This window comes from Triplophysa dalaica, chromosome 3 (genome assembly GCF_015846415.1).
Source record: "Triplophysa dalaica isolate WHDGS20190420 chromosome 3, ASM1584641v1, whole genome shotgun sequence".
NCBI lineage: Eukaryota > Metazoa > Chordata > Actinopteri > Cypriniformes > Nemacheilidae > Triplophysa > Triplophysa dalaica.
Genome location: NC_079544.1, coordinates 27,667,251 through 27,693,641, shown reverse-complemented (window position 1 = coordinate 27,693,641; position 26,391 = coordinate 27,667,251). Strand labels below are relative to the sequence as shown.

At 40.7% G+C, this 26,391-nt stretch overlaps 1 protein-coding gene across 6 annotated transcripts in view; it reads left to right on the top strand.

Annotated features, from left to right (window-relative positions):
- The window catches only part of LOC130417197 (adhesion G protein-coupled receptor L2-like), a 95,738-nt gene that overhangs the window by 32,690 nt on the left and 36,657 nt on the right, over window positions 1-26,391 (top strand). For all 6 annotated transcript variants that reach the window (XM_056742544.1, XM_056742542.1, XM_056742543.1 and 3 more), the window contains exons 3-6: window positions 796-1,009; window positions 6,602-6,711; window positions 14,238-15,038; window positions 26,012-26,299. In XM_056742544.1, coding sequence (XP_056598522.1) covers window positions 796-1,009; window positions 6,602-6,711; window positions 14,238-15,038; window positions 26,012-26,299 — 1,413 coding nt within the window. The remainder of the gene's footprint in view (window positions 1-795; window positions 1,010-6,601; window positions 6,712-14,237; window positions 15,039-26,011; window positions 26,300-26,391) is intronic.

The following is a 26,391-nucleotide window of genomic DNA, read 5'->3' as shown; positions in this document are numbered from 1 at the left end:
CATGCCTGCTGCAGCTGCGCATGCGCTCATGACATGCAGAGGCGTACAGAAACACCTTCCGTATCAATCCATAGCTTTTCTTTGTTTAACAGAAATCTGTGTTTTAAGCTATCCGCTTACCAACATTGCAATTGTAAGCTTAAAAGAACGATTTGGGCAATTCCAGCATTTTGCGTTATGGACGTGATATAAAAATGCTCAGAGAATGAATTTATTACGATTATATTGAACCATCTAATTATATTTGACTGAACCCTTGTTGATAGACTCTAAATATCAAAAAATGTCAGTCTATAAAAAGTAATTCTATTTAAAAAAGGGAAATAAACATGAGTTTTGTGACAAAAAAAGGATGTGTTTTTTGGGAAACGATAAACTTTGTAGGATTTCTTTGAAATAAAATACAAAATCCTGAAGCAATAATACCCAATGAATGATGAAGGGAAGCCTCTTTATTGAACATCAAATAGTTACTATATATTTATTTTCATGTGTTCATTTATGAAGAATATGAAGCGTTATGGATGTGACAATCCTGAAAATGGCTCTTACCTGACTATGAAAAATCATGAGCTAAAAATAAAACTAATGCTTTAGAAATTTGAAGAGAGATCTCACATGGGTATTTCAACCACCAAATGTAAAAAATCTCTGCTGTTATCATAGTAAAAACCGCTGGTAAAAACAATATATATTTTTTTCGTGGTAGGGTTACGACAGAAGTAAATGCCTTTAGCAACTTCATTTGATCATTTACAAAAGGTGTTGGCTAATTTTCCTTTCTTTTCCTTGCAGCTTTCAGTCGGGCAGCTTTACCGTTTGGCCTGGTACGGAGAGAGCTGTCGTGCGAGGGCTACCCCATCGATCTCCGCTGCCCAGGGAGTGATGTCATCATGATAGAAACCGCCAACTACGGCCGCACAGACGACAAGATTTGCGACGCTGACCCGTTCCAGATGGAAAACATTAACTGCTACCTCCCTGACGCCTACAAAATCATATCTCAAAGGTAAAGGAACATGTGCCGGGCATTGCTGTCAGTCCCAACGTGGGCGCGTTTCCTTGCTTCCGATGTGGTGTTCATACTGTATTCACAGAGAAAATGAATTACGGGTTTATTCTTGCACCAATGACTTTAGAGGAAAACTTTTAACGCGCCGACGTGTGTAATGCATTACGTTCCTCCAGAGGAAAAATTACAGGTTCTTTTATAAATAGACGCCACTTGTATTTCCAGGCCCTATTTAGTTCACTTTAAAACTCATTTGTCGACGCCTCATTAGGCTTTGACGCGAGCGCTATGTTATGAAGCCCGTTTGTCCACGTATGACAAATTAGTTTGGGATTTGAGGGGAGAACTCGACACCTTCCCCATAATAGAGCTGAAATATGCATCGCTTTTTTTCTACGGGTTGTTCGATTCTAAATTCAAAGTCTATAAATTCACAGCGCTTCCTCACGTATCCTTTGAAGAGCTCTGCTGAAATGGCGGAGCTTGGCAGCTTGGCACGGAGCTGCGGCCCTGAGTAATGCTCGCCTCTCATACCATTTATATTAGTGACGCTTGTGCCTGCGCCGGCTCTCTCAGGACATTCTTGTGCGACTGAACACGCACACATACACACAGAGAGCGGGGACTGCTGTGACATCAAGAGCCATCCAGATATTAACATTTCAGAAGAGCAACCGTCTCCAGCTTGCTCTCGTGTGGTGAAACGCCGCCTCCGTCACACTGAAGGCCCTATTCTCCACCTGACTCAGATGCCTGTAAAGCTCTTTTAGCATTTCATGAGGCAGTTAAGGGCTGCATCATTCTTCCTCTGTGATCTGCTGTTCTGTTATTAAATCAACTGTCGCTGAAGGACGTGACGTTAATGTTCAGGATTGAAGAATAAAATCTTAAGGACTGTGGATTATAAGTGTATTAAACACAGAGACATGTTTCCACGTGGTTGTTTTCTTAAGGCTGTTTTAAGATTGTTAGTGATCTGCTGAAGAATGATGAGAACCACAGAAATGTATTTAAGCTGTTACTGTAGATTTTGACCTTTCTCTTTTGAACGGACCTTATGTTCATTTTGTTTCGAGTATTGTAAATTGATAATGCTTACAATACTTATTCTTGTCAAGTTTAATCAACATTTTATTTTTAACATGTATGTACTGTTGCAGTTTGATGTGAAAATGAGATTTTCTCTTTATCACACCAATTGTATGGATTTTATAAAATATATATATATATATTTTAAAGTTTAGTTTTTTCATTTATAAAGCACATTTCAAACAACGCAAGTTGTAACCAAAGTGCTGTACAGATATAATATACAGTATACATAAAATACTATTTACTTATTACTAGTTAGTAAGGTACTTGATAGGTTTAGGTAATGGGTAGGATTAGGGAAGAAGAATATGGTCATGTTGAATATGGGCTTTATAAGTGCTAATAAACAGCCTATATGCTAAAAATAGACATCTATTAACAACTAGTTAATAGCTTTCAGAATATTGTTATAATTCTAAATGAAAGTACACAAATTCGTTATTAATGACTTGCTTAATATCATGTATATTGGTTGTAAATGAGTACATATACAAGCGAGGTACAGTGAATGCCTTTTATTGCATGGTCTTATTCAACATCCCTTAATCTTATCAAATTCCTAGACCTAAAAATGATGTTTTAAGCAATAATTAGGAGTTATTGGGCGAATGTCGTAGTTAATAGTTAGTTGAGAAATGGTTGTTTTCTAAAGTGTAACTATATTATTTTATTGTAGAGTGGGGTCATTTTTTTCAAAGAAATAAACATCAAACTGCTCCATTCACCATGTTTAAATGCTTCTCAGTGTTGAAAGAATGAGTTTTTATTTCAATAACTAGTGAGGGGCCAATTATTAAACAATTTAATAAATAAACATCAAATGGTTTAGAGTCTGTAAACCTTCCTGTTGAACATTGATGCAGTTTGGCTCATTTACATTGTGTCGGTTAGCTCAAGCAACTGAATGACTAACATTGCCGGAGTCAAGGTTAAACCTCTGACGGTTGAATGACGATATACGGAGCGCTGGTTTGCCTCTGCATGCTAATGTGCGTGGCTTCCCTCGTGGTGATTGGCTGATGTGATGTCTTACCATTAACTCGCTTTTTCCTCTAAATGGAATCATGGCAGAGAGGGATCTCTGAGAGTCTCTTACATTCAGTGCTGGGGGTTTAAAAGAGGAAATCCTTTAGGGTATATTCCTTGTCAGAATAACTTGCAGTCATAGCCCTGGGCTAGAAGTAATGAAATGTCTTTTTTGTAATTAATATTTTCTTTCTGGGGCTCCCGGTTAGCCCAAAGCCAAGCTGTCATGTGGTTAACATCTAGGATATGAGAGGGTTTCGTGAATACAGTCCCAGACTGTGGTAAAGAACATGATGCAAGGAAGACGCAACTGACAAAGCGCTGAGACGTCTTTATCCGCCCATGAGGATGGAAACAAATCTCCAGGTTGGAGGAAAGGTTGTAAAAGGCTTTTAGCAAGTCAACATTAAACATCTTTAGAGAGGTGTTATTTTTATTCTGCATTTCATGAAATCATATTTAGAAATAAAAAAGCATTTAAAAAATAAAATACATGCAGTAAAGCATTAAATGACTTTATTTATTGACACACATTATGTGTCTTTGTGACCTAAAAACTTGACCTTAAAGATATCTATACTCTGGGTGATGTCATCACATTTATTTGGAACGGCCAGTTGTCATATTGTTCAGTTTTCAATCTTTTTTTCTTGTTGCCTGTCTGGTTTTACTTGACGATGACGGATGTAAAATCTTTTGTGAATAGTGCTGACTTTAGCTCTAGCAGCATTGATTTTGTCAAACGTTTCCAAAAAGAGCAAATAAATAAGTAAAAAATCAAGAACTCTTAAGAGGACATGTCTCTGAATGTCTTTTCAAAACTCCTTCCACTAAGTTTACTGACTTTGGTTTCCACCTTCTGAAATATTTATTACTTTCTGTGAATTGCGGAGAGGCCCAGTTTGCTTTTTTCTCTCTCTTTCTCTCACGCCAAATAATGTCTGTTTGCCACCAATTCCTGTGCATATATGAAGCTTGATTGAAGTTTCACTAATTTCATCCATTGTTTACTTGACGCGCATACACAGGCTCTGGCTACAAGAACCACCGCCATTCTCCTTCAGTCAGTTAACCGTCTCTATGGGAAAGGTCACCTGAAGGAAAAGAGGAAGTTTTCCCAGTCGTAGAACACAAGTGCTTAATTATTCTGCTGAGACTCAAGAAAAGATTGCATATTTCATTGCTGTCTGGAGACGTGTACAAATCCATGAATGGTTGCTTGGCATTACGGAATGTAAAGCTCTCACTGTTAATTCAAAGTCTCCTTTTTTTTAGGAAATGTAAAGTCGTTTTAAAGCCTGCTATCTTTATATAGCAAAACATCTTATTTCTATTAATCATATTAATAGAAACACTATGATAACAATTGATGACTTTTCGCAGTGTGCAAGAGGATTGTTTGTCAGTGATTTACTTGCATTTGACTGTAATATTCTTATAATATATTTTGGATTAAAACAATGAAAAACATAACAAGTTCTTAATCAATCATAATTTAAAACATGCTTATATGAATCAAAGGTTTGTGGTTTGGTATTTTTATTTAAAATTGTTTAGCTGCTTTAAACATTCTTTTATTCCTGGTTTATGTAAATTATGTTTTAACATGTTGCACACAATTCTATGCATATTTGAATCACATTCAATTTAGTGGAATATTTGCATAGTTAAATAAATAAATAAAAAATGGTTTTCAGTTGTAGTCCGCAATGGTTTTTAACTTCTGTTCACAATGCTGGAGTCACATTAATTTATGATAATCTTTAGACAGTCATGCTATTATTTTCGATATATATTTTTATAAGGAATGCTGGACCATGATTTTATCTTTAACTTTTTTTTTATCTTACACGAGTTTCTCCTAGAAAGTGGATAGTTTTTACACAAGTGTTTTCACTGCACTGACGGAAAAGAGATTCATTTAATTTGCACTTTGCATTATGTCACTGACAAATACTAGTTTAATTTGGCTCTGTAGACAGTTTGCTAGTAATAGAATAAATGTAGTTGTCACTCCTGTAAACAAGTGAATTCTGGATGTACACAACAAAATTAAGCACTCAGAAAAGTGACAACTAAAGCATGGTCACATTTCATTGATTAAAATGACCCTTCCAAATATGGTAAGAGGTGTTACATTTCCCTCATGTGCATTAAGTATTCAGCCAATCACTATGCACTGGTTAACTGACCAATCATAGCACACCTCGCTTATGAGAAGATAAAAACATGCACGGTATTTGGAAAATACAGCGTTTTTTAAATCGTGTATATTGCATTACATCTTTGCATACATTCCAAGATATCATTTAACGCCACAATAAGACAATACAGAAAGTAACTTCAGATGTTCAGAAGCTAAAACGGCCATCATTTAGTTTTTCAGAAGCTGAATTGTTATAATTAAAGAGCAAAACTTACATTCTTAAGCAATATCTTCCTTTTCCCCAAATAAATAGCAAGTCAAGTTAATTGGAAAGTAAATGTAAAAAAGCAGATTTTTTGGCTGTCAAATTATCACCAATTTATTAGTATTGTTATCATTTAACTTTTTTATTTTAATACTGCTAAAATTCTTTAAGTACGTGGGGTGCTAAATGTCATTGATTCGTTTGATTCAGTGAATTAGTTCAGGAATGCAGTAAACGACTCTTTATGAATGAGCTATTGATTCATTGATTCACTCGACTGTTTTGCTCAAGAAATGTATTCATTTAGAAACGAAACCATGCTGTATTTGAAAAATTAGGAAAACAATATTTTTATAGACAATTTTGTCTATAAAATGTATCTTAAAATAAATTTCTTATTTAATGAACTGTATAAAATCAACATGACATGCATTCGAAGTTTTCTGGACATAAATAGCACTGCTATGATATTGTGCTTGTGTGATTGCATAATTGAATAAATATCATTCAGGTTCATTTTTGCACAGATATCTTTAATTTTAGTTTCTTTCTGACAGTATTCTGTATGTTATGTCACGCATTAAGTTGTTGCCATCATCATATTTGTCACCAGTCAACTGTGTGAAATGTTAGATGACCTATTTATGTCTGAGGGGGAGCGGGTGCTAATTATTATACACTAAAAAATACATAAATTAATTTTTGAAATAATTACATAAAATATGTATTATTACACACCATAAACAAACACAGACCCGAAGTGAACTGCAGTCCAGGCACGTGTGTCCGATGAAGCGGTCTTTTGCAGTAACCTCATATGAATTATTGAATCTTTACCCAAATTATGTTAACAGAGCAAACATTACTTCATTACTTATTATTTGACTCAGTGTCATGTTTATTATGATCAGTGTCATAATTATGTCTACACCAAGCATCGCTTGAATGTGCCAATGCATCATCCGATACATTTGTGATGATATGTCTTGATACATGTTTGTTGTGGTGTGTAACTGTGCAGAGTTGCTTGTGTGAAATGAAATGTTCCTCTGTTCTTCAGGTGTAACAACCGGACGCAGTGTGTTGTCATCACCGGATCAGATGTCTTCCCAGATCCATGTCCCGGGACGTACAAGTATCTCGAGGTCCAGTACGAGTGTGTGCCGTACAGTAAGTAATCTTGCAGTATTTTTCAAACGGTTTCAATTGTACTTCATACACAATACTAACATCACTGACTGTACTGTACTTAGTCTGCAGTGTAGCAGTAATATCAGTCAAATGTTCAAATATATTTTTATGGATCTGGTTACGTAACATTTGATTGTGAATAACAGATTTCAGTCCACAGCCATAGATTGCAATCTTGCTAACACGCTGTGTTTTAATCCTGGAGTCTGAGCTCTGGTCCAAAATGTTGTGAGTTGCCTCACTGTCTGTTCGCTAACATATCAAGCTCAGTCTGATGGTAGCATGTTGCTAAGCTATCCTGAAAATAAACTCAAAATACAGATCACAAAATATATTGGGTGATTAAAGGTTTTATTGATAAATTTCAGTGTTGATGTTTCTCTTGACTTTACCTTAAACCGGGATGTTCCCTTAACCGGGATGTACCACACCGGGATGTACCACAAATTCCCTTAAAAGGATCATTCATCAGCAAAATAACAATTATGTCCAAATATGTAATGAAATGGGTAGAGAAGAGTGGGGTAAGATGTGTCGTCATTTCTTCTATTTGTTAAAAGCTTGTAAATTATGGGATTAAATACCGGCCATGAATTACTAAATACACAGATCCAGTGTTTCACCTTTTTATTTTGTCACATTACACTCCACCATGTTTTAGTTGACTTTTGTCTATTTCTGCTCGCATGTAGGAAATGGTGGCACAGCTAACCCCACTTTAGCTGTCTAATAAGGCATCAGCCAGTGATCTAAAAATACTGTCTAGGTAGGCAGCTCTCAGAGGTTTGGAACAGAGCCAGTATCCACTTTAACGTTTGACCTGCCAGTGTTTCTCAGTCACCGATGACAGGAAACCTCTGTCCAGATTGCCCTACACACCCTCTGTGTGCTGTTTACTCCACGGCTAATATATTCATTTATTCCTCTCTCGTCTGCAGAATTTCTTTTCCTTTGTCCAGACGGCTTGTTTTGCAGCAGTTTGACCTGATGGTTGCTGCATCTTTGATTAAAAAATATTCAGTCCTGAGAAAACATGCCTTTTTCCCACGTTTTGAAAACCTCTAGTTTTGCAGATTCGGACACTTTGGAGGATCCCTTCTTTTCCAGATTTTGGGTTATTGTTCGTTTCATCACATATTGCACCACTCAGTACTGATTTTCTCAGAAAACATGAACGAACATCTTTCTCTCTCTGGCTTTTTCAGTGTATGTGGTTAGTTGATTGGTTGCATGGACACACACTTCAAGGCTTCAGGTTATGGTTTCATATGAATGTGTAATGAAAAGTGTACATTTAAGCAGGGCTTTGACCTTTGCCAGGGAACATACTTTTTCCTAAACTTATTTTATTAGTTTTGCTTCAGATTTACAGACCTGCCAACATGCACGCATTTTGCGTAGCAGGGACGCATTTTCACCTCAAAGTACGCTGGTACGATTTGTCACTCTAAACTACTCAAAAACATGAGGACGCCTCTGCTGCGTGCACTCAAAACAAGCAACAGAAAAAAGAAGAACATGTCCAATCATAGCACTGAGTTCTTCTCCCAAATAGAAAGCGGCGATGATTGACACATTCTATGGGCAATCAATCAATAACAAGAGTCAGCAAATCGGCAGAACCACAAAATCCCGCGTGATCCCCTTCATTGATTAAAACAAAACGTCAAGACGTCTTCTGAGCTCAGGTGGATGTAGAAAGTTGAAATATTGAATTAGCTTAATCCTATGCAGTCGATGATCTCGCGGGCTCATTTGGTAAAGCGCACTTGCCCGCAAGATGGGCTAACATTATTCTGATTTATAAATGATCGCTCACGAAATGTTACCATGATTTTACCAAGTACCATAGGCGCCGATTGCGTTGGTGGATTCTCACACTCAATAACGTGCACTTATATCTGCTAGAGAGCATCAAGTTTTATCCACAGAAAAACGGCGTGCCGGCGTTGTTCTCTTTCAGTAAAGGGAATCCGATTGACAGCAGAGCCGAATGAATGCCATCCATCCATCCATCTATTTTCTACCGCTTATCGGGGCCGGGTCGCGGGGGCAGCAGTCTAAGCAGGTATGCCCAGACTTCCCTCTCCCTAGACACTTCCTCCAGCTCTTCCGGGGGACACAGAGGCGTTCCCAGGCCAGCCGGGAGACATAGTCCCTCCAGCGTGTCCTAGGTCTTCCCCAGGGTCTCCTCACGGTGGGACATGCCCGGAAAACCTTCCCGGGAAGGCGTCCAGGGGGCATCCGTAAAAGATGCCCGAGCCACCTCAGCTGGCCCCTCTCGGTGGAGGAGCAGCGGATCTACTCTGAGCTCCTCCCGAGTGACCGAGCTTCTCACCCTATCTCTGTAAACAGCGTTGGTAGGGCACTGCTTACCCCTCCTGAGGTGCCGGACGGATTGCCAGAATCTCTTCGAGGCAGACCGAAAGTCCTTCTCCATGGCCGCACCGAACTCCTCCCAGGCCCGAGTTTTTGCATCCCCAACCATCCGGGCTGCCGTCCGCTTGGCCTGTCGGTACCTGTCAGCTGCCTCTGGAGTCCTACAAGCCAGCCAGGCCCGATAGGACTCCTTCTTCAGCTTGACGGCATCCCTTACTTCCGGTGTCCACCACCGGGTTCGGGGATTGCCGCCTCGACAGGCACCGGAGACCTTACGGCCACAGCTCCGAGTGGCCGCGTTGACAATGGAGGTGGAGAACATGGTCCACTCGGACTCAATATCTCCAGACTCCCTCGGGATCTAGCCCGAGCTCTGCCGGAGGTGGAAGTTGAAGATCTCTCTGACAGGCGATTCGGCCAAACGTTCCCAACAGACCCTCACAGTACGTTTGGGTCTGCCGAGTCTGTCCAGCTTCCTACCCCGCCATCGGATCCAACTCACCACCAGGTGGTGATCAGTTGACAGCTCCTTCCCTCTCTTCACCCGAGTGTCCAAGACATACGGCCGTAGGTCAGATGAAACAACCACAAAGTCGATCATCGACCTCCGGCCAAGGGTGTCCTGGTGCCATATGCACTGATGGACACCCTTATGCTTGAACATGGTGTTCGTTATGGCCAAGCTGTAACTAGCACAGAAGTCCAATAACAGAACACCACTCGGGTTCAGATCAGGGGGGCCGTTCCTCCCAATCACACCCCTCCAGGTGTCACTGTCGTTGCCCACATGGGCGTTGAAGTCCCCCAGCAGAACGACGGAGTCCCCAGTCGGGGCGCTTTCCAGCACACCTCCCAGAGTCTCCAAGAAGGCCGGGTACTCTACACTGCCATTTGGCCCATAGGCGCACACGACAGTGAGAGACCTATCCCCGACCCGAAGGCGCAGGGAAGCGACCCTCTCGTTCACCGGGGTAAACGCCAACACATGGCGGCTGAGCTGGGGGGCTATAAGCAAACCCACAGCCGCCTCTCACCATGGGCAACTCCAGAGTGGTGAAGAGTCCATCCTCCCTCGAGAAGAGTGGTTCCAGAGCCCAAGCTGTGCGTAGAGGTGATCTCGACTATTTCTAGTCGGAATCTCTGAACCTCACACACAATCTCAGGCTCCTTCCCCGCCAGAGAGGTGACGTTCCATGTCCCTAGAGCTAGATTTCGTATCCAGGGATCGGGTTGTCGCGGCCCCCGCCTTCGACTGCCGCCCGATCCACTTTGCACCGGCCCCTTACGGTCCCTCCTGTAGGTGGTGGGTCCACGGGAGGGTGGCCCCACGTCGCTCCTCCGGGCTGAGCCAGGCCTGACCCCATGGGGGAAGGCCCGACCACCAGGCGCTTGCATACGAGCCCCAACCCCGGGCCTGGCTCCAGGGTGGGGCCCTGGCTGCGCCATACCGGGCGACGTCACGGTCCTCCAATTCCTTGTCATCATAGTCTGACCCGTTGCCTAGGACCTGTTTGCCTTGGGAGTCAAAACCAAGCTCTCGATAATTGTCAATAAAGTAAAACGTCATATTCAAACTTTTGAGATTATTTATTTATTCACGTTTTTAAGGATTAAAGAAGATTATGGCAGGCTGGCAAAAAATGTAAATGCATGTGTGCAGCATAGAAAGTTATATAGAGGTTTGTGCTTGTGTGTGTGTGTCTGTGCGTGCGTGCGTGACTTGCAGCAAAAAATGACATCAGATGAGGACACAGACAGGGAGGGAGAAAGCAGAAGACCATCTAAAAAAAAGAAATGAGCCCATGTCCCATAGCAGTTCCTAAAAGTGTATCAGGAGCAATGGCCGTGTCTCCGCCCATCAAAACTGCTGAATCATGCATTTTGCACATTGTACAATTATGATATTGATGTCAGCCATCAGGGAGCCTCAGGTAAAGTTGTGCCTTTAGGAAGACGTATAGTTTTAATTAAACACAACACATTTGTGATTGTGCCCATTTCAGGATGTGTGTATATTATTAATTATTTTCCCACCAGCCTTTTTCTATAAAGTTGCCAGCAGGCATAAATCGTTTGTGATAATCACAATAAGTAGGCTTCAGGTACACACCATAATATTTTATTTATTGAATATATGAACATTTATTACATGAGAAAACATTCCCTTTGCTTTTAAACAAACAGAAAACAAGAGCCATATTATTCTGTCTTTATTTGATAAATAATACTTGTTTTGGTGCTATAAAAGCTGTATTTTTTTATGATATGTATAACAGCGCCCCCCAAATCAGCGACCTATGAAACAAAGCAGTCAAGAGCAAGTGCAACTGCAAGTAAATGTGATTGATACACATCAAGGGTATCACACTGAAGATTATTTACACACAATATACACAAATGTTTCCTAAATTTAAATTTACATATGTTTACATTTACATTTAGTCATTTAGCAGACGCTTTTATCCAAAGCAACTTACAAAGAGTTAGGGAGCAACAAGCGATATGTCATACAGGAGCCATAATACATTAGATCTCAATACAAAGTTACTGGTTTCAACTAAAGCTAGACCACTACCTGTTGAGATAAAGGGTTAGTGTTTTTTTTTTTTTTTTTTTTATTTGTCTCAAGTATTCACAGAAGAGTTGGGTTTTAAGTAGTTTTTTGAATGTTATGAGATATGTGGTTGACCGGACTGAGTTAGGAAGAATGTTCCACCAGGAAGGAGTTGTGATCAGAATGAGGGGGAAAGCAATAAGAAAAGTTGACTGCGATGCTTTTTCACAACCACTATGTTATATGTTAAATACCTGTGTTCTGTCTCTTCGGCTGATGGTACTCAAAAAAATATTTCAAGGTTGGCAAGTCTGGATTTAGTACAACAAGGCCACTTAGCTATGCCACTAAGTAATATTCAACACTTTATTAGCTTTGGTTATACCGCCTACTTCTCTGATGTTAAAATGCCTTTTATATTTAAAGCTGCAATCCGTAAGTCTTGGGGGGTTCAAATAAACTTACATCAATTATTGAGAAGGTTCAAATGAACAGTAAGTCTATAATGCTGATAAGTTAAGCCGTGGGGAAATTTGATCTTATCTCATGTAAAAAAAAATGCAATATTATGTTTTAAACTGAGATGGCATTAGAGCGGCAAAGGTACAGATTGCAGCTTTAAAAAATGGTGTCACACATTAAATCGTTTTGCTTCAGTTAATATGAGGTCATATAAACTGCATGGATAGTAATAAGAATTGTCTTATATACAGTGTTTTATGTTACTATGTATATGGTTACAATGAAATGTCAACTGCCTGTGTATAACTTATATAAAAATCTTATATAAATCTCATTTTACAAGTAAAATTAATTTGTTCGATTCATGTCTAATCTTATAGAAAAGAGGTCATTTAACGTCACATGTTTTAATGTTATTAATGCAATAATTGAAAGAAAAGTTCATGTGGCTGTTTGTGTTAATAGTTCTCTGTCTGTTTCTGCTTTCTGTCTCTATATATCTACAGTATAGAACTGTTTTTCATTGTGTTATTACTAACTTTTCTATTCACTGTCAGGTGTCGACTGATAGCGATATAATTAATCATGCCTCATTCTCAGTAGCACAGGTGTCGTAACTCAGCACTTTGGTTTTCTCTGAACACCTTATCTGCATTAACTGAATGACTCTTTCCCGTTGGAAGTTCTCTTTGACTCAAACTCATTGGCCTGTATATGTAAATGTTGACGTTTTTTTGGGCTCGTCCTAATCTTTTCTCTCCCCTGACGCTCTTTCCATTCTCTTGTTTTTCACGGCTCGAAATAGAAGTGGAGCAAAAAGGTAAATGACTGCTCTGGTTCTCAGTCCTCAGCTCCTTGTTTTGTGTTGTATGGTTTGAACCTTCCACCCCTCCCCACCCTTATCTCCCTACATGATATCCAGATCGTTAAGATCTCCCAAACCAACAGCCTGAAAAACATAGTTGGGTTGTTCGTCTACAGTCTTGCGTTGTCCAACTTGAAGAACCTTAAGGAACTTAAGTTTCAGACAAAAACAAAACCCATTGCAAACATTTTTTTAAAGGTGATGTGTGTAATTGATTTTGGTGTTAAAATATGTTCTCCTATATGCAAAGACAACTTTGAATGAGCCCATTCCCTGCTTGATTTGGAAGTGTAAACATTGATAAGCCCAAGACAGACACATTGGCTCAACCGTTGGTTTGTCCAAGCAATGAAAGACAGTGGTAAACCTGTGATGCGAGTGGTACAGACAGTTATGCACTTCACCTTTTAGTGAGAAAGTAACATTGACAAGATTGGTTACATTACTTTTATTTGGCCTTTTCCTTCCTTGGCACTTCCGCTCATGTGATATTGATGGGAGAGAGAGGCCACCTACCTGTAGTCATCTGCATGTGATATGCTGTTCATCACAGACACAAAGTAACCGGTGCAACACCCAGACACGAGTGCGTTCAGCAAGGGCCTCGCTCTCCTACTCGTAGCTTGTATTCCTCAGTGACCTGAGTGAAGACGCTTCCCTTTGGCTGACATCTTATCTGTCCTGAACAGCATTGTCATTATGTCCCCCCGTCCTTGACCTCTGTGCCCTCTCACCTCTCATCTGTCCTATGGTCTTTCCTCAGACATAATCCATGTATGTGTTTACTTTCAAGGGAGAGACTTTTGCGACAAACCCGCCATGTAACATTGGCATAAAAAGAATTGTGGAAATTTAGGTAGTATTTCCAAAAGGAATCGCACCTGTCCATTAGCGTCGTCTCTCTCATCTCTTTTCATTTGCAGGGCTTTTTTGCTGTTTGTTTGGTTTCCCTTCTTCCCCTCTGTCTGTTTCTCTCAGTTAAACGTGTTTGAGAAATATCTCAGGGAGCAAAAAGAATCCGTGAAGTTGCTCTCACTTAACCTTTTGTGTTTCCTTTAGACTATGCACGCAAGTTTCACCAGTTTTGAGACTGCCGTAATAAGACTGTGACTTATAGCCTGAGAAATGTTTGTTTTACTTAAACCTATATTGGACCCAAAGAATTTGTCTAGAAGACCAATACAGAGTCCATTGTTTGTTGATTTTCTAACTTTTGTTATTGCCTCCTGACCTTTGTTTTTTCAGTTTTCATTTGCCCTGGTACTCTGAAATCGGTCGGGGAGCCAGCCTTCGTGTTTGAGGCCGAAAAGCAATCTGGAGCCTGGTGCAAAGACCCCCTGCAGGCCGGGGACAAGATCTACTTCATGCCCTGGACTCCGTACCGCACGGACATGCTCATTGAGTACGCCTCGCTTGATGACTTGCGCAGCGGTCGACCGACAACTTTTTACAAGCTTCCACACCGCGTGGACGGAACTGGATTTGTCGCCTACGACGGGGCCATTTTCTTCAACAAAGAACGCACGCGAAACATTGTAAAATTTGACCTGAGGACTCGGATAAAGAGCGGAGAGGCCATCGTTGCCAATGCCAACTACCACGACACCTCGCCGTATCGCTGGGGGGGGAAAACCGACATTGACTTGGCAGTGGACGAGCGAGGACTGTGGGTCATCTATGCCACTGAGCAGAACAACGGACGTATCGTTCTCAGCCAACTCAATCCGTACACGCTACGCTTCGAAGCCACGTGGGAAACGGCCTACGACAAACGCTCGGCGTCCAATGCCTTCATGGTGTGTGGCGTATTGCATGTGGTGCGTTCCACTTACGAAGAGAATGAAAGCGAGGCCAGTAAGAGCCAAATCGACTATGTGTACAACACTAAATGGGGCCAAGGGGAGTATACGGACATCCTCTTTCCCAACCAGTATCAATACATCGCCGCTGTGGATTACAACCCAAGGGATAACCAGCTATACGTGTGGAATAATTTTTACATTCTGCGCTACAATCTTGAATTCGGCCCGCCTGATCCAGCCGAAGGTAAGACTCATTAAGTTCTTTCTGTTTGCTTTTGCAGAACGGTCTGATTTGTCAAGTATGCACCTAATACGCGCAGAGCGTGGGATGTTACGGATGGCCGAGTTTTAATTTCAAGTGGTGATACAGCTGTGAGATTGAAGAGAGCTTTTCTTCCTCATCTCCCTGGAGAGAGAGTCCACCTCTAAACAAAATGGCATGCTCAGACGCCAGAGATGATTTACATTATTGTTATGTGTGATTGCCGCAGTGACTGCCTGTGAAGGTTGATTATCATAGCGAAGCGCTCAACGACTCGCTCTGAAAAGACTCATCAAGCAGGCGCTCTTGCCATCCTCATCCCATCTATTATGGCCATAACCCTATTAACCCCACCCCTGAGCTAAGACCACCAACTTAGCGAGAAAGGTGCCATCGTCGTGTTCTGCAAATGCACAGCATATGTGAGAAGCCTAAAGGTTACCCTACTTAGCAAAATTGTCTTTACTTGTTGCCATGGCTACCTGTCGGTTTCCCCGCAGGTGCAATTTGCCTTAAATTGTCGCGGCATCCAGACATTTTGGAAGTTCTTCTGCAGAACACAAACGATACAATTTTAGAGAATATTTTGTATACACTCAAACGTCACTCTAAGTGTAGGTCGCCAACTGCATTTAGAAAGAACCTGCCCCTACTTTTACTTGAACTCATTGTCATTGCTACCTGGTCAGTTTCTTTCATGACACAATTTGCAATAAATGTAGTCAATCTCAACGTCATTTGGCAAAGCGTAAAAGGAAATGCATAGCTCGTGCACGGCAAGACGCATGTATCATTGGCTGCGACAAGGCTGGAGAAATGGCTCGCCACAGAAGGAGAGATCAATCATCAAGGGCCATTAGCTAGACAGGTTGGATTTGAAATTCATCTCTTAAGAGCCGAGTGGCACCAGATGTGTCACTAGACAGCTCTCTTCTATCAGCGAGAGGGGAATGAGCGTAATTATCCACACCTACCTCTCCGAACAAAAACAGCCTTTGCGTCCTTAAGCAGCGGTGACCCCCTTTCACCAGTCCTGTTTGTTTCTGTCTGCTTTTGTCTGTCCTCCACCAGCGTGCTCGCAGAGGTCGAGTCTTGAATCTGCCCCCTGCCAAGCCACAATTAAGTCGATGTAGACACTAGAATTTTAATTGGCCCGCCGTGCATGAGGGGGAACGCATGCATTGAGCCCCTTTCGCTCTGGAGCTCACATGTATGTAAATGTGATTAACAACTGAATTATCATAATTGCCATCCGTGGGTGATCACGGCAGTGCAGCGACTCAGGATTGTGGCGCGCTGCCAATGAGAAGCTTAAATATTCATCTTTTTTCTGACACCCCAGACATCTTTCCGGGGCGCCGCGATTTTGTTGAATGCTAGCAGCAGGTTTTTCCAGTTCCAGTTGAGTTGCTTGGAAAAGAGAGAAACAATAGCCGGGTTTCTTAAAGAAAAGGCGTTGTCATGAGCACTGCAAAAATGTCAGTTTTCGTCCACCGCAGTTATAAAACCAGAGCTTAAAGTAGGACGTCTGGTCTGTTTCATGTTGAAAACATAATTAGAGTTTGGTATTCAGAGGAACATATACAACACACTCATTTGTCAGCATTCAGCGTCAATTACTTTGTTAATGCGTCTAAGACAGCCTTGTGCTTTTCTGAATGCCTCAGTTAAAAACAACATCATTTTTATTTCAGATCTCTATATAGAATGCAATAAAATAGCTTGCTCCGAAAAAGAATCTAATTGCTAAAATAGGGAAGCATCTGAGTGCATAGATAAATTGAATTGCGTCCATTAAGATTCACAGGGCTCACGGTAAAGTCCCTCAGCGATACCTGCCCGCATAGCATCTGTAGAATTTACACTGACCCAAAGTCCGATTAGATGTACATATGGGAGCGATTAAATCTCATTTCTGGACTTTATGAGCTCCCTATTAAGCCTTGACTGTGGGTTGTACTTTAGGTAATTACATGTTAAGACAATTACCAGCCTTTGAAAATGGGTAGCGGAACTGTTGTGCTCCTTCACTCCTAACACCTAGAAGAAATGCCACTGAAAAGAGATTCATCCAGGAACACTAACGCTTCTGTCCAGTTCCCATCATTTCTTGTGGGCACAACATAAAACTCATCTGATTTATAAGGGGAATTTGTGTGCAATGAAAAGCATGCGGCTCATGTAGTCTGTTCTGTGGAAAATGGGCTTGAATAGTGCTTAGTGACCAAAATCCTCTATTCTGGTTCATTCACTATTTGGAAAGCGAGTCAAAGTAGGAGCTAGATTTCAGTTCTTTTTTCATTAGGAAGACATTAAGTGCTCTCAGCTCACGCAGCATAAATGCCATTTCCCTACTCCTTTAATTACTGTATTGATGTATTGGAGATAATAATCTTGTTAGCGTTAAATCCTCTTTGTAGTGTTTTTCGGTTTTAGACCGTGTCTTCATTTGCGAAGAGCTTAGTGTTACAGATTTCAGCTGTTTGTATACGCTTGCTCGTAATATTCTCACAACAATGTTTTTGTACAGTTCACATTTGTGTTTTATTCATTTACAGACGCTAAAAAAAGGGACCATTTACAGGCCATGTTCGCCGCGATCGCATTTTCAACCTTTAAGTAGTGTGTAATGTTACTGTTAGAGCATAAATAATACCTGCAAAATGATAAAGCTCAAAGTTCAGTGCCAAGCGAGATATTTTCTTTAACAGAATTCGCTTTTCATGGACTACAGACAACGGGTGGATTGAATTTACAGCCCTCTACTTCCCGGGTACATGATGTCACTATTCCGAGTGCTTTTAATAACCTCCGCGCAAAGGAATACGCCAAAAAATAAAGAGAATATGAAGAGCTGCTGAAGTAGTGTTTGGTTATCAGAGATTGTAATCATTTGACTACTTTCACCACAGTCCTACAGCTGGTCAATAACGTTTTCTTTTAATCAGAAACGTCCAATGTTAAACACCCAAATAATCGTCAATGCTTTGGAAAGACTGGCTCCTTAAACATTTTGCTTTATTCAAGCCATATGATATGTACTATAAGTGTTGTCTTAAGTTTTGGTAAGTAAAATGCAGTAAGTTGTAGTAAGACATTTGCTTGATGTTGTCAATTCTCATGTAAAGAGGAATACATTGTTCACTGCGGTCATTAACTACAGTTTATACATTTGCAAAGTCAAAGTGCAATACGTATAAATTCTAAACCACTGAGATTGTTTAAACCTGCTATCCATAGATTTTGCCTCTCTCTCGCCACCTCTGTTCAAAACATAACATTGATTGATGTTTGTACATTTCCCACTAATCTGACAGCTGATGTTATAAAATGTTACTATAAGCTTGCTGTTGAGACTCAAGACACTCTGTTTTACAAGATCCACTTAATACTTGACGGTATCATACAAAATTTGTCAGCTTATATAATACAAATAAGTTGCAAACTCAGTTTCACATTGACACATAGAAAAGCACGTTATAAATATGGTATTATATTGTGGATGGGGAGGAGAAAGTCAAAGGAAAAATCCAATGTATTTTTTAAATCTCCTTGATGGCTCATTCTTCAAAGGGAAGCGTTAATAAAACGCGCACCTAAATCCTGACGATTTGAGATCCTCATGTTGACACTTAAAAGGCATTGTCAGGGATGCACAAAGCCAGGCGAGTCTTTGTTCAACAAGGTAAAAAGACAGAATCAGAAGAGGCAATAATTGCGAGGAACTTTCAGAGGGAAAGCAAGGCATGAGGGAGAAAAATTAATTTTCCTTACAACCACCATTGATCTCAGCGTTAAAGATGACATGCCGTAAAAGCGTAAAATGAATGACTCTTGCATGTGTGGAGAGGCTTCGGCTAGCACTGAAAATTAGAATTTTGATTTAGTTCCGTTGGATGCGTGAAGTCAGGCTCAAAATAGGAAGAAAATGGCTTGATAAATGAATAAAGCCCATCGTGGTGCTTATTACGCATTTGAAGCTATTAGAGACAACACACAAGGGTATATTGCTTTGTGATGTGACTCTTGAATGAGAACGCATGACTTAAGTGGACACTGGGAATTGAAAAAGTGCCACTTTCATACCAGAATGACCTGAACGTGAATTGACTAAATCAATTTGTTTGCTCTTTGTTAACATTATCCAATAGCTGTGGTGTTTTGGTTTGATTTAGGCTCCTGGGTCTTCATCCAGCCAGCACAAACTAGGTCTGAATACAAAGCTTCTTCATAAACTCAATGGAATGAATATGTTGATACAAGCACAAGCCCTGAACCCAGTCCCAATGAGAACCTTAATCTGATTGGCTCACATGTTGACCAAGAAACATGCGAAGCTCATCAAAATCAGGTTCGCTGCCACGGCCTAGGTGACATCAGCCCAAAAGAAAAGTTGTCTTAGAGGTGTTGCGAGGCATCCCATTTCAAAAACAGTTTTTCTCGTATAATGACATGCGATGATGAATCGTGGAGCGGTAACGCATAGAAAAGTAAATGCGGCCGGTTTTGATTTCTTGTTGACAGTGTAATTGGAGCGAGGTTTGAAGGGCCGTCGTCCTCAGAGAATATCTCACAAGGGTGCTCCTGTGTGTTTTGAGTCTCAACACTAGCCACATTTTCAGAGGAAGAGAAACATTTGGAGCAAAAGGGGCCGAGCAGAAAAAGAGATCATTGTATTCCCATGCATTCTCTCCCCCGCCCTCTCGCTGTTGGCCTCTGTTTTCTCGTCCCCTGGCTCACATACCAAGTGTTTTCCTGGAGGCAGTGTCAATCCCGCAGTTAATAAGTTGCATTTCGCCTCTTTAGCGCGCATACGCAGGAGTTTCTTAACAGTCCCTGGCAGCGATCCGTCAGGTCTTTATCTGCCTCGAGCTCTTTCAGCTGAATGTCGTGGCAACACACCAGTCGATCTGGTAATGCTGCCGTTTGGTAATGGAGCGTTTGACACCTGGTAGTCACCCGTGATTAGCGGAAATGTAAAGCCCATGTGTTTAGTGCCGTCTAAAGCCCTAAATCTCATGACACTCTGTGGAACAGGTGTTTCTTTTCACACGTCCACAGGACAGAAGTAAATAGATCAAATGCTCTGGGCTTCAGCTGGGCTTACAGACAGAGTGTTCTGTAAAAGACTGGTTAACAGTTTGGTTATTTTTATTCAGATTACACAGCTTAAAAGAGGATATGATTCTGTTCTGATGTTTGCTATATTGTATTTTATTGTAATGTAACCTGAATGATTGCTAGTTGGAGAATGGTGTGGTATGCTGATAGGACAGAGTTGCCAATTGAAAATGATTCAACAGAAAAAAGATCAAGCCATATCTACAGACCTGGGGCCGGTTGCATAAACTACTTAGACTGGTCTTACAAGTTAGTCATCTCATTTTTTTTTCTTCAAGACTGGTCATCATTTCTTAAAATCAGTAACATAAAAGGCAGATTGGTGCAATTGAAATCTGAAAAGACTGATTGGTCCTAAGAATTTCTAGTTGGTGAGACTAGTAGTCAAGACACAGTCTTAATTTAGCGGCTTGGTTTATGTAACGGCCCCCAGAATATCAGAGTTAAGGCAAAGCCTAGCAGGACCCTAGCAACATGCTAATAAAGCACTCGTTACCACAAAGCAAGTTTTACCTGTATTTTACTGTATATGACAATTGTACAACAGATACACAAACAAATGAACATATTTATGCAAACAGTGCATTTTTGGCTGTTTTTCAAAATAGTTCAGGTAAAATTAACACCTTCAATCATTATTTACTCATCATCTTGCCATAATCCCGTGTGACCTTTCTTCTTTTGCTAACCACAAAGGGAGCTATTATAAAGAATGTATTTTTCCATAAAAGACACCATGTGTCTAAAAACAACGAACGACCCCAAAAGTAACATTCAGGGCTTTACTTAAAAATATTCGGGGCTTCAGACCCCTAAACCAATCCTGATGGTGAGGTTTCTGTGATCAGAAGTGTAGTCCATTCCCATCTGTACTCTGAGGCAGAGTTAAAATAGTTTTGATTATACATTTATTTAGTTGTATACATGTTTAAAATAAGCTTTTTATTTTCATTTTAGTTAAAGTTTTAGCAATTTTGGTAGATGCTTTTGTCATTTTATAATCTTCTGTTTACTTTTTCACTTTCTATATCATTTGATTAATTTTTTATTATTTTTGTTTATTATTATAATCTTTTTTGTTCTTTCAGTGTATTTCTGAGGCAACATTCCAATTTTTCCTTTAGTTAAGTTTTCCCAATATTTGATTTGATTTTAATTCTTTCACCGCCATTGACAAATTATCTCGTCATTTAAAAAAAACGGTTCCCCGCCAAAGACGAGTTATCACGGCAATTAGTGTTTGTACTGTTGTACAGCAGGTGGCGCTGTTACACAACTTTGGGAAAAAGTACAGAATCCGAGAACCTAGAACGTGTATGTTTTAGTGGTTTTTAATGATTGTTCTGAGTGTAATCTGGGTGGAACCTTTGACAAGAAACTTTAATTTTTCTCTTAATCAAAGTGATGCATTTTTGAAGAAACCTACCCCCATCTACAGAGTGCTAAAAAACGAACAAATGAAGATAGAAGAATACGGTTTCTTTTGTTTGAAAGCTGAGACTCTGTTCTTTCATTTGACATATTGTTTGTCCATATATTATTTACAGAAAATTTACTGTGAGCCATTAAATTTGGTGAAAATGTTAAAAAACGCTGGCGTAGGCTGGCATCTTTTATTTTTAAAAGGCTGGCGGGGAATGAGTCGATGAACAGAAACCTTTTCAAAGTTGTCATTTTAGTCAGCTAAAATAACGTTGCTCTGAGGTTTTGGGAAGATACAGGTTCCCTCAGATGACCTGATAGAGCCCTCATCTATCTCAATCACACATCGATTATTGCTGCAGATGTCAGGGAAGTTGACTCTCGCCCAACAACAGCCAGAGATATTCAGTCATTTAATCAATAGTGCAGCCCAAAACCCACTGATGAATTTTCTCTTGAGGATTGTCAGGTCCTGTGCAGATTACCAAATGACAGACTATGCAAGATTTCAGAAGTAGCGACTGAGATTTAAGTGCTGAATGTGTTATGGATGTGAAAATGTAGTTTGGAACAATGTGAGAAGACACGTTAAGAAATTTAAACTTCAATTGTTAGGTCCAGTGTTATGTTCCCACCCCAGGGGTTCACAAAGAAGTTAAGGAATAAATCCACGGTCCCCATGCACTTTCATTACTATTTTCCCAAGAGTCATTTGTAGCATTTCATGAAATTGTTTTCCTATCAAAAGACGCAATCTGGCTCTGCTGTTAAATGAACAATTCATTGTTTTGAGCACTAGAAGAAATGCTTTCCTTAATGTGTTGCTGTAATGCCGCGTCTACACTGGAAATTACTAACTCATTTCTCCCGTTAAAATCTTTTAAACGGTAACATTTCAATTAGACTTTTAAATGGCTGCGTTCACATATTGCAAACATGATCTGCACCAACACAGAAATTGATCTCATATTGATGACATTGCAATCCAGTCAAAAAATCAATAGAAGTTCGTATAGGCATACATATCTAGTGACCTAGAATGATTTTTTGCCATGTAATTTCATATTTATTAACATATCTGCAAATGGGCAGATGTAGAAGGTGAATGAGTGTATGATGGGATAAACTTATCTGAGGACACAGATTACCCTAACCCTAACTTTAACAGAAGATGTCATAACAGCAGATTGCATGTTCTCTCCAGCAATAAACAAAGAACAATCCTGCAGAGAGCAGCGTCATTGACTTTTTATCAACCTTTAAACATGCTGTGGGTCTTTCACGTTGATGCCTCACAGTTTTTAGAGACAGTCAAATACACATGAAGAAGACGGTGGAAGTTCTGCAGGAACAGCTTCTTTATGCGCTGCTTTAAACACAAACACACATGTGCTGATCCTACAGTATTATTTTGTTGTGACACAACCAGCATGTAATAAACCACCTCCAAACGGCCATCAGAGGACTCCAGCTGGAGGAAGCTTTGGATAAACACCACATTTGCATTTGGCAACTCCTGCATATCGCCTAGCGAAGAAACGTTTTAGGCTGAAAGAAATAGTAAGACCAGTTTTTTGATTGGTTTGAGTCTTGTGTAATGGTTTCCTTGGCACAGTTTGTTTAATCAACAGATCCGTCTACGCATATCTATAAATCCATTTCTATCAGATTTCTTTCATTCCTACTCTCACCACTTTTCCTTCCAGAATCTCAGTTTGTCAACAGCATTGCTTTTAACTCTTGGGCTCATGTTTTTCACACCCGCGGTGCGCCAATGAGTGGTCCTTACGTCCTCACGACGTGATATCTCTACGGACGGCGATTTCACAGACTCATGAAATGACAGCTAATTGAGGCTCCTTTCCCTAGAGAGCTGATGGATGATGCTCGCGGTTCCTCCTCCCGCCGGCCGGTGAAATTGCCCGGCATAATCAAAAGAAAATTGTAGAGGCACCAGTCAGGAGATGTCAAAATAAAGCGTTGAGGCAGGCTTGGCCATTGACAAGCAGTTTACCTCTGTATTTATTTTCTCTCTCTCTCGCTCGTCTACTCATCTTTTTTCCTCCATGGGCTTTGGGGCTGAAATGCAGCGTTTAAGCAGACATGAGAAGAATAGAGTCGGCGCTCTGAGATGTTTAAGATTTGAACAGCGGTCCACAGGTTTTCATTCACTGAGCCTGACAGGGTCAGATTGACGGACGATAAGCCTTTCAGTGATACCGAGCTATGTGTCCAGAGAATACACATGATTTTGCTTTGACTACTGAGGGCCTTTAAAAACACTGAACGCAGGATGTACAGCTCAAATAAACTACTTTGTGACTTCTACGACATGAAACTCTTTAGTCCGTCACCATACGTTCATTATGGCTTCGTCTGCTGTGTATTTCTGTATCTGTTATCAAGTGAAAGTGAATTTTCATTCAGCCGTCATGGTGTAAACAGGCCTGATATATAGCTCGGACACTTTAGTGAATTGAGAAGAAGTGTGACTGAATGGTCAACAAATAAGCGTCCAAATGAATTGACTGGGCACTCATTTAATTAGGCTGTGTCTGCTAACTTGAAAAGACGGCAAACAGAGTGTCACGGTGCCACAAGCGGGACAGTTTGTCCTTTTGTTTAAGCGGCTGTGAAAGTGCAGTTGAATTAGAGTTCCTGAAGTACTGTTTATCTTCCTCTTCGAGCCTCTTTTGCAGACGGGCTGGTCAGCGGAGATCCGGATCCTTACGATAGAGAACCAAAACCAGGAGTGTTCCAGATTGGTGGTTTGGAAGATGGCCGGGTGTGTTTGTTGACTTATTTAAGAACTAAATCTGAGGATGTCAGATATCTGATATCGCTCTTGTGCCGAGCATCATATCGGCCGTCTACTAAACAATCCTTCTGCGGGAACGTTCATGAGACCTGAACTGCCAAGCCACAACGCCATTCACAGTCTTGCACTTTACCCAGAATGCTCGGCACTCAGACCACTTTTTCTGTGAAACTCAAATCTGTTTGAAGATAAAAAGTAAATATGGCGTGATTTTCTAATACACGGGCGAACAGAAAATAAGTGTTTAGCTTATTTTTCATATTCAACTTTAGAAGCTCTCTTGCTTGTTTATCTTTTTGATGTTTTTTTTGTGTGTTTGTGCGTGTTTGTATTCAGCTTTTCAGGATTTATGTTGAACTTTAGTGTTATTTGCTGCAGCACTGTCACAATGACTCAGTTTTAGGATTAATTAGGAACCATTCAAAGGAAAAAAACACCCTCGCAACCCCATTTCAACTCCTAGCTCCTCAGGTTTTTTCTCTGAATATGTAAAAAAGTTTGGTGTTTTTTATTGTTTATGATATTGGTTGCTGCACAGCATATATTACAGATCTGCACGTACCTTTGGGTGCTGTAATTATATTCTTTATTCTGTCAGACCTACATAAAGATGAAAAACGCACTCGCTTTCCTGCGTAACCACAGGGCTATATCTTCTTATCATTACCGTAATGCCAGGATCTCTCCAGTTGTATTTCATTCAAGTTGCCTCATATATTCTCACAAAGAATGCGGGAGATGAAATGGGTAAAAGCCACATTGCAGCCAGACTTTGTCCGTCCCGACTGACATTTAATCTGCTCCCACATCGGCACATGTAGAATGATGGCCAGACGCAAGCCATTGTACTTCCCGTACGTTCCTTCATTAGCAATGTCTGGAACATAACAGTAAACAGTAATGATGGTCCCAGTGTCCTTCAGAATGTGAGCTCCGGAGATGATGTAAAGCAGTCTGTCGTTTGTGTCGGCCACGGGTGTCTTTGCTGCTGGTTACCGATGTCGGAGATGAACTAAGAACATGGGTTGAATAAGCATTTTACACAATTTTGGCTGAGAACCGAGGCCTTAAAGGCAGGGTGTCTTTATCGATTTCTGAAACGTGTTGTTGTTATTTGAAATTGACATCAAAACACGCTGCTACTCCGAAGGAACACGCCCCTTCCTGCATTGCTCCGCCCTTGGCAGTCCATGTGTTATTGTTTATCAGCTGGAAAGATGTCATCTCAATGATATTGTTCCTCGTGTATCTTTAGTGTTTAAGTGGACTTTAAAGTGATGAATTGATATTTTTAATGATTTTAACAGACAGATGTGTCACCGTTTAGTTTCTTTAGAATTGGTTTATATATGCCCGTGTCCAAATCCAGGCTTGAGAGAGCCGAAAATACAATGATTATATGATGGATTTTGAGAGCGTGAATCACAAAATAAATGTAGCTGGGTTTCCACAGACAGGCTCACATATAATATATGTATAGGTCATCAAAAAATCACTATGTTTGATTGGCTTGCAAATTATTTTGATGTATCAACATTACATTTAGATGTCTGTGCTAATCCTGTCGCTCCCAAACGTAATTTTGTGTTCACAGTGCCGACCGTCTCAGATGAAGTCAGGTCGACTTTGCTGCCTATAAGAACTACACCTGTTATGATCACCACAACTGTTGCCGTCCACAAACCCCCGGTGAACGTTACCACGATTCCCAAGCAAGGCAGGGACACAGCTGCGGACCACCCTGAGCCAGCGGAGCCCACCGCCGTCAGCTTGCCCCCCTCCAGCAAACGCTTCTGCGAGAGCACAGAGAGGCGAGGAATATCTTGGCCTCAAACGCAGCGCGGGTCGACGGTGGAGCGTCCCTGTCCTAAAGGAACTCGAGGTATGTATGCATTTGGTCGTCGTTAGAGACTTTGGCATCAGATCTGTTTGTGCTGATATCAGGCATGTGGCATTTCTTAGTTAAATGGCAGC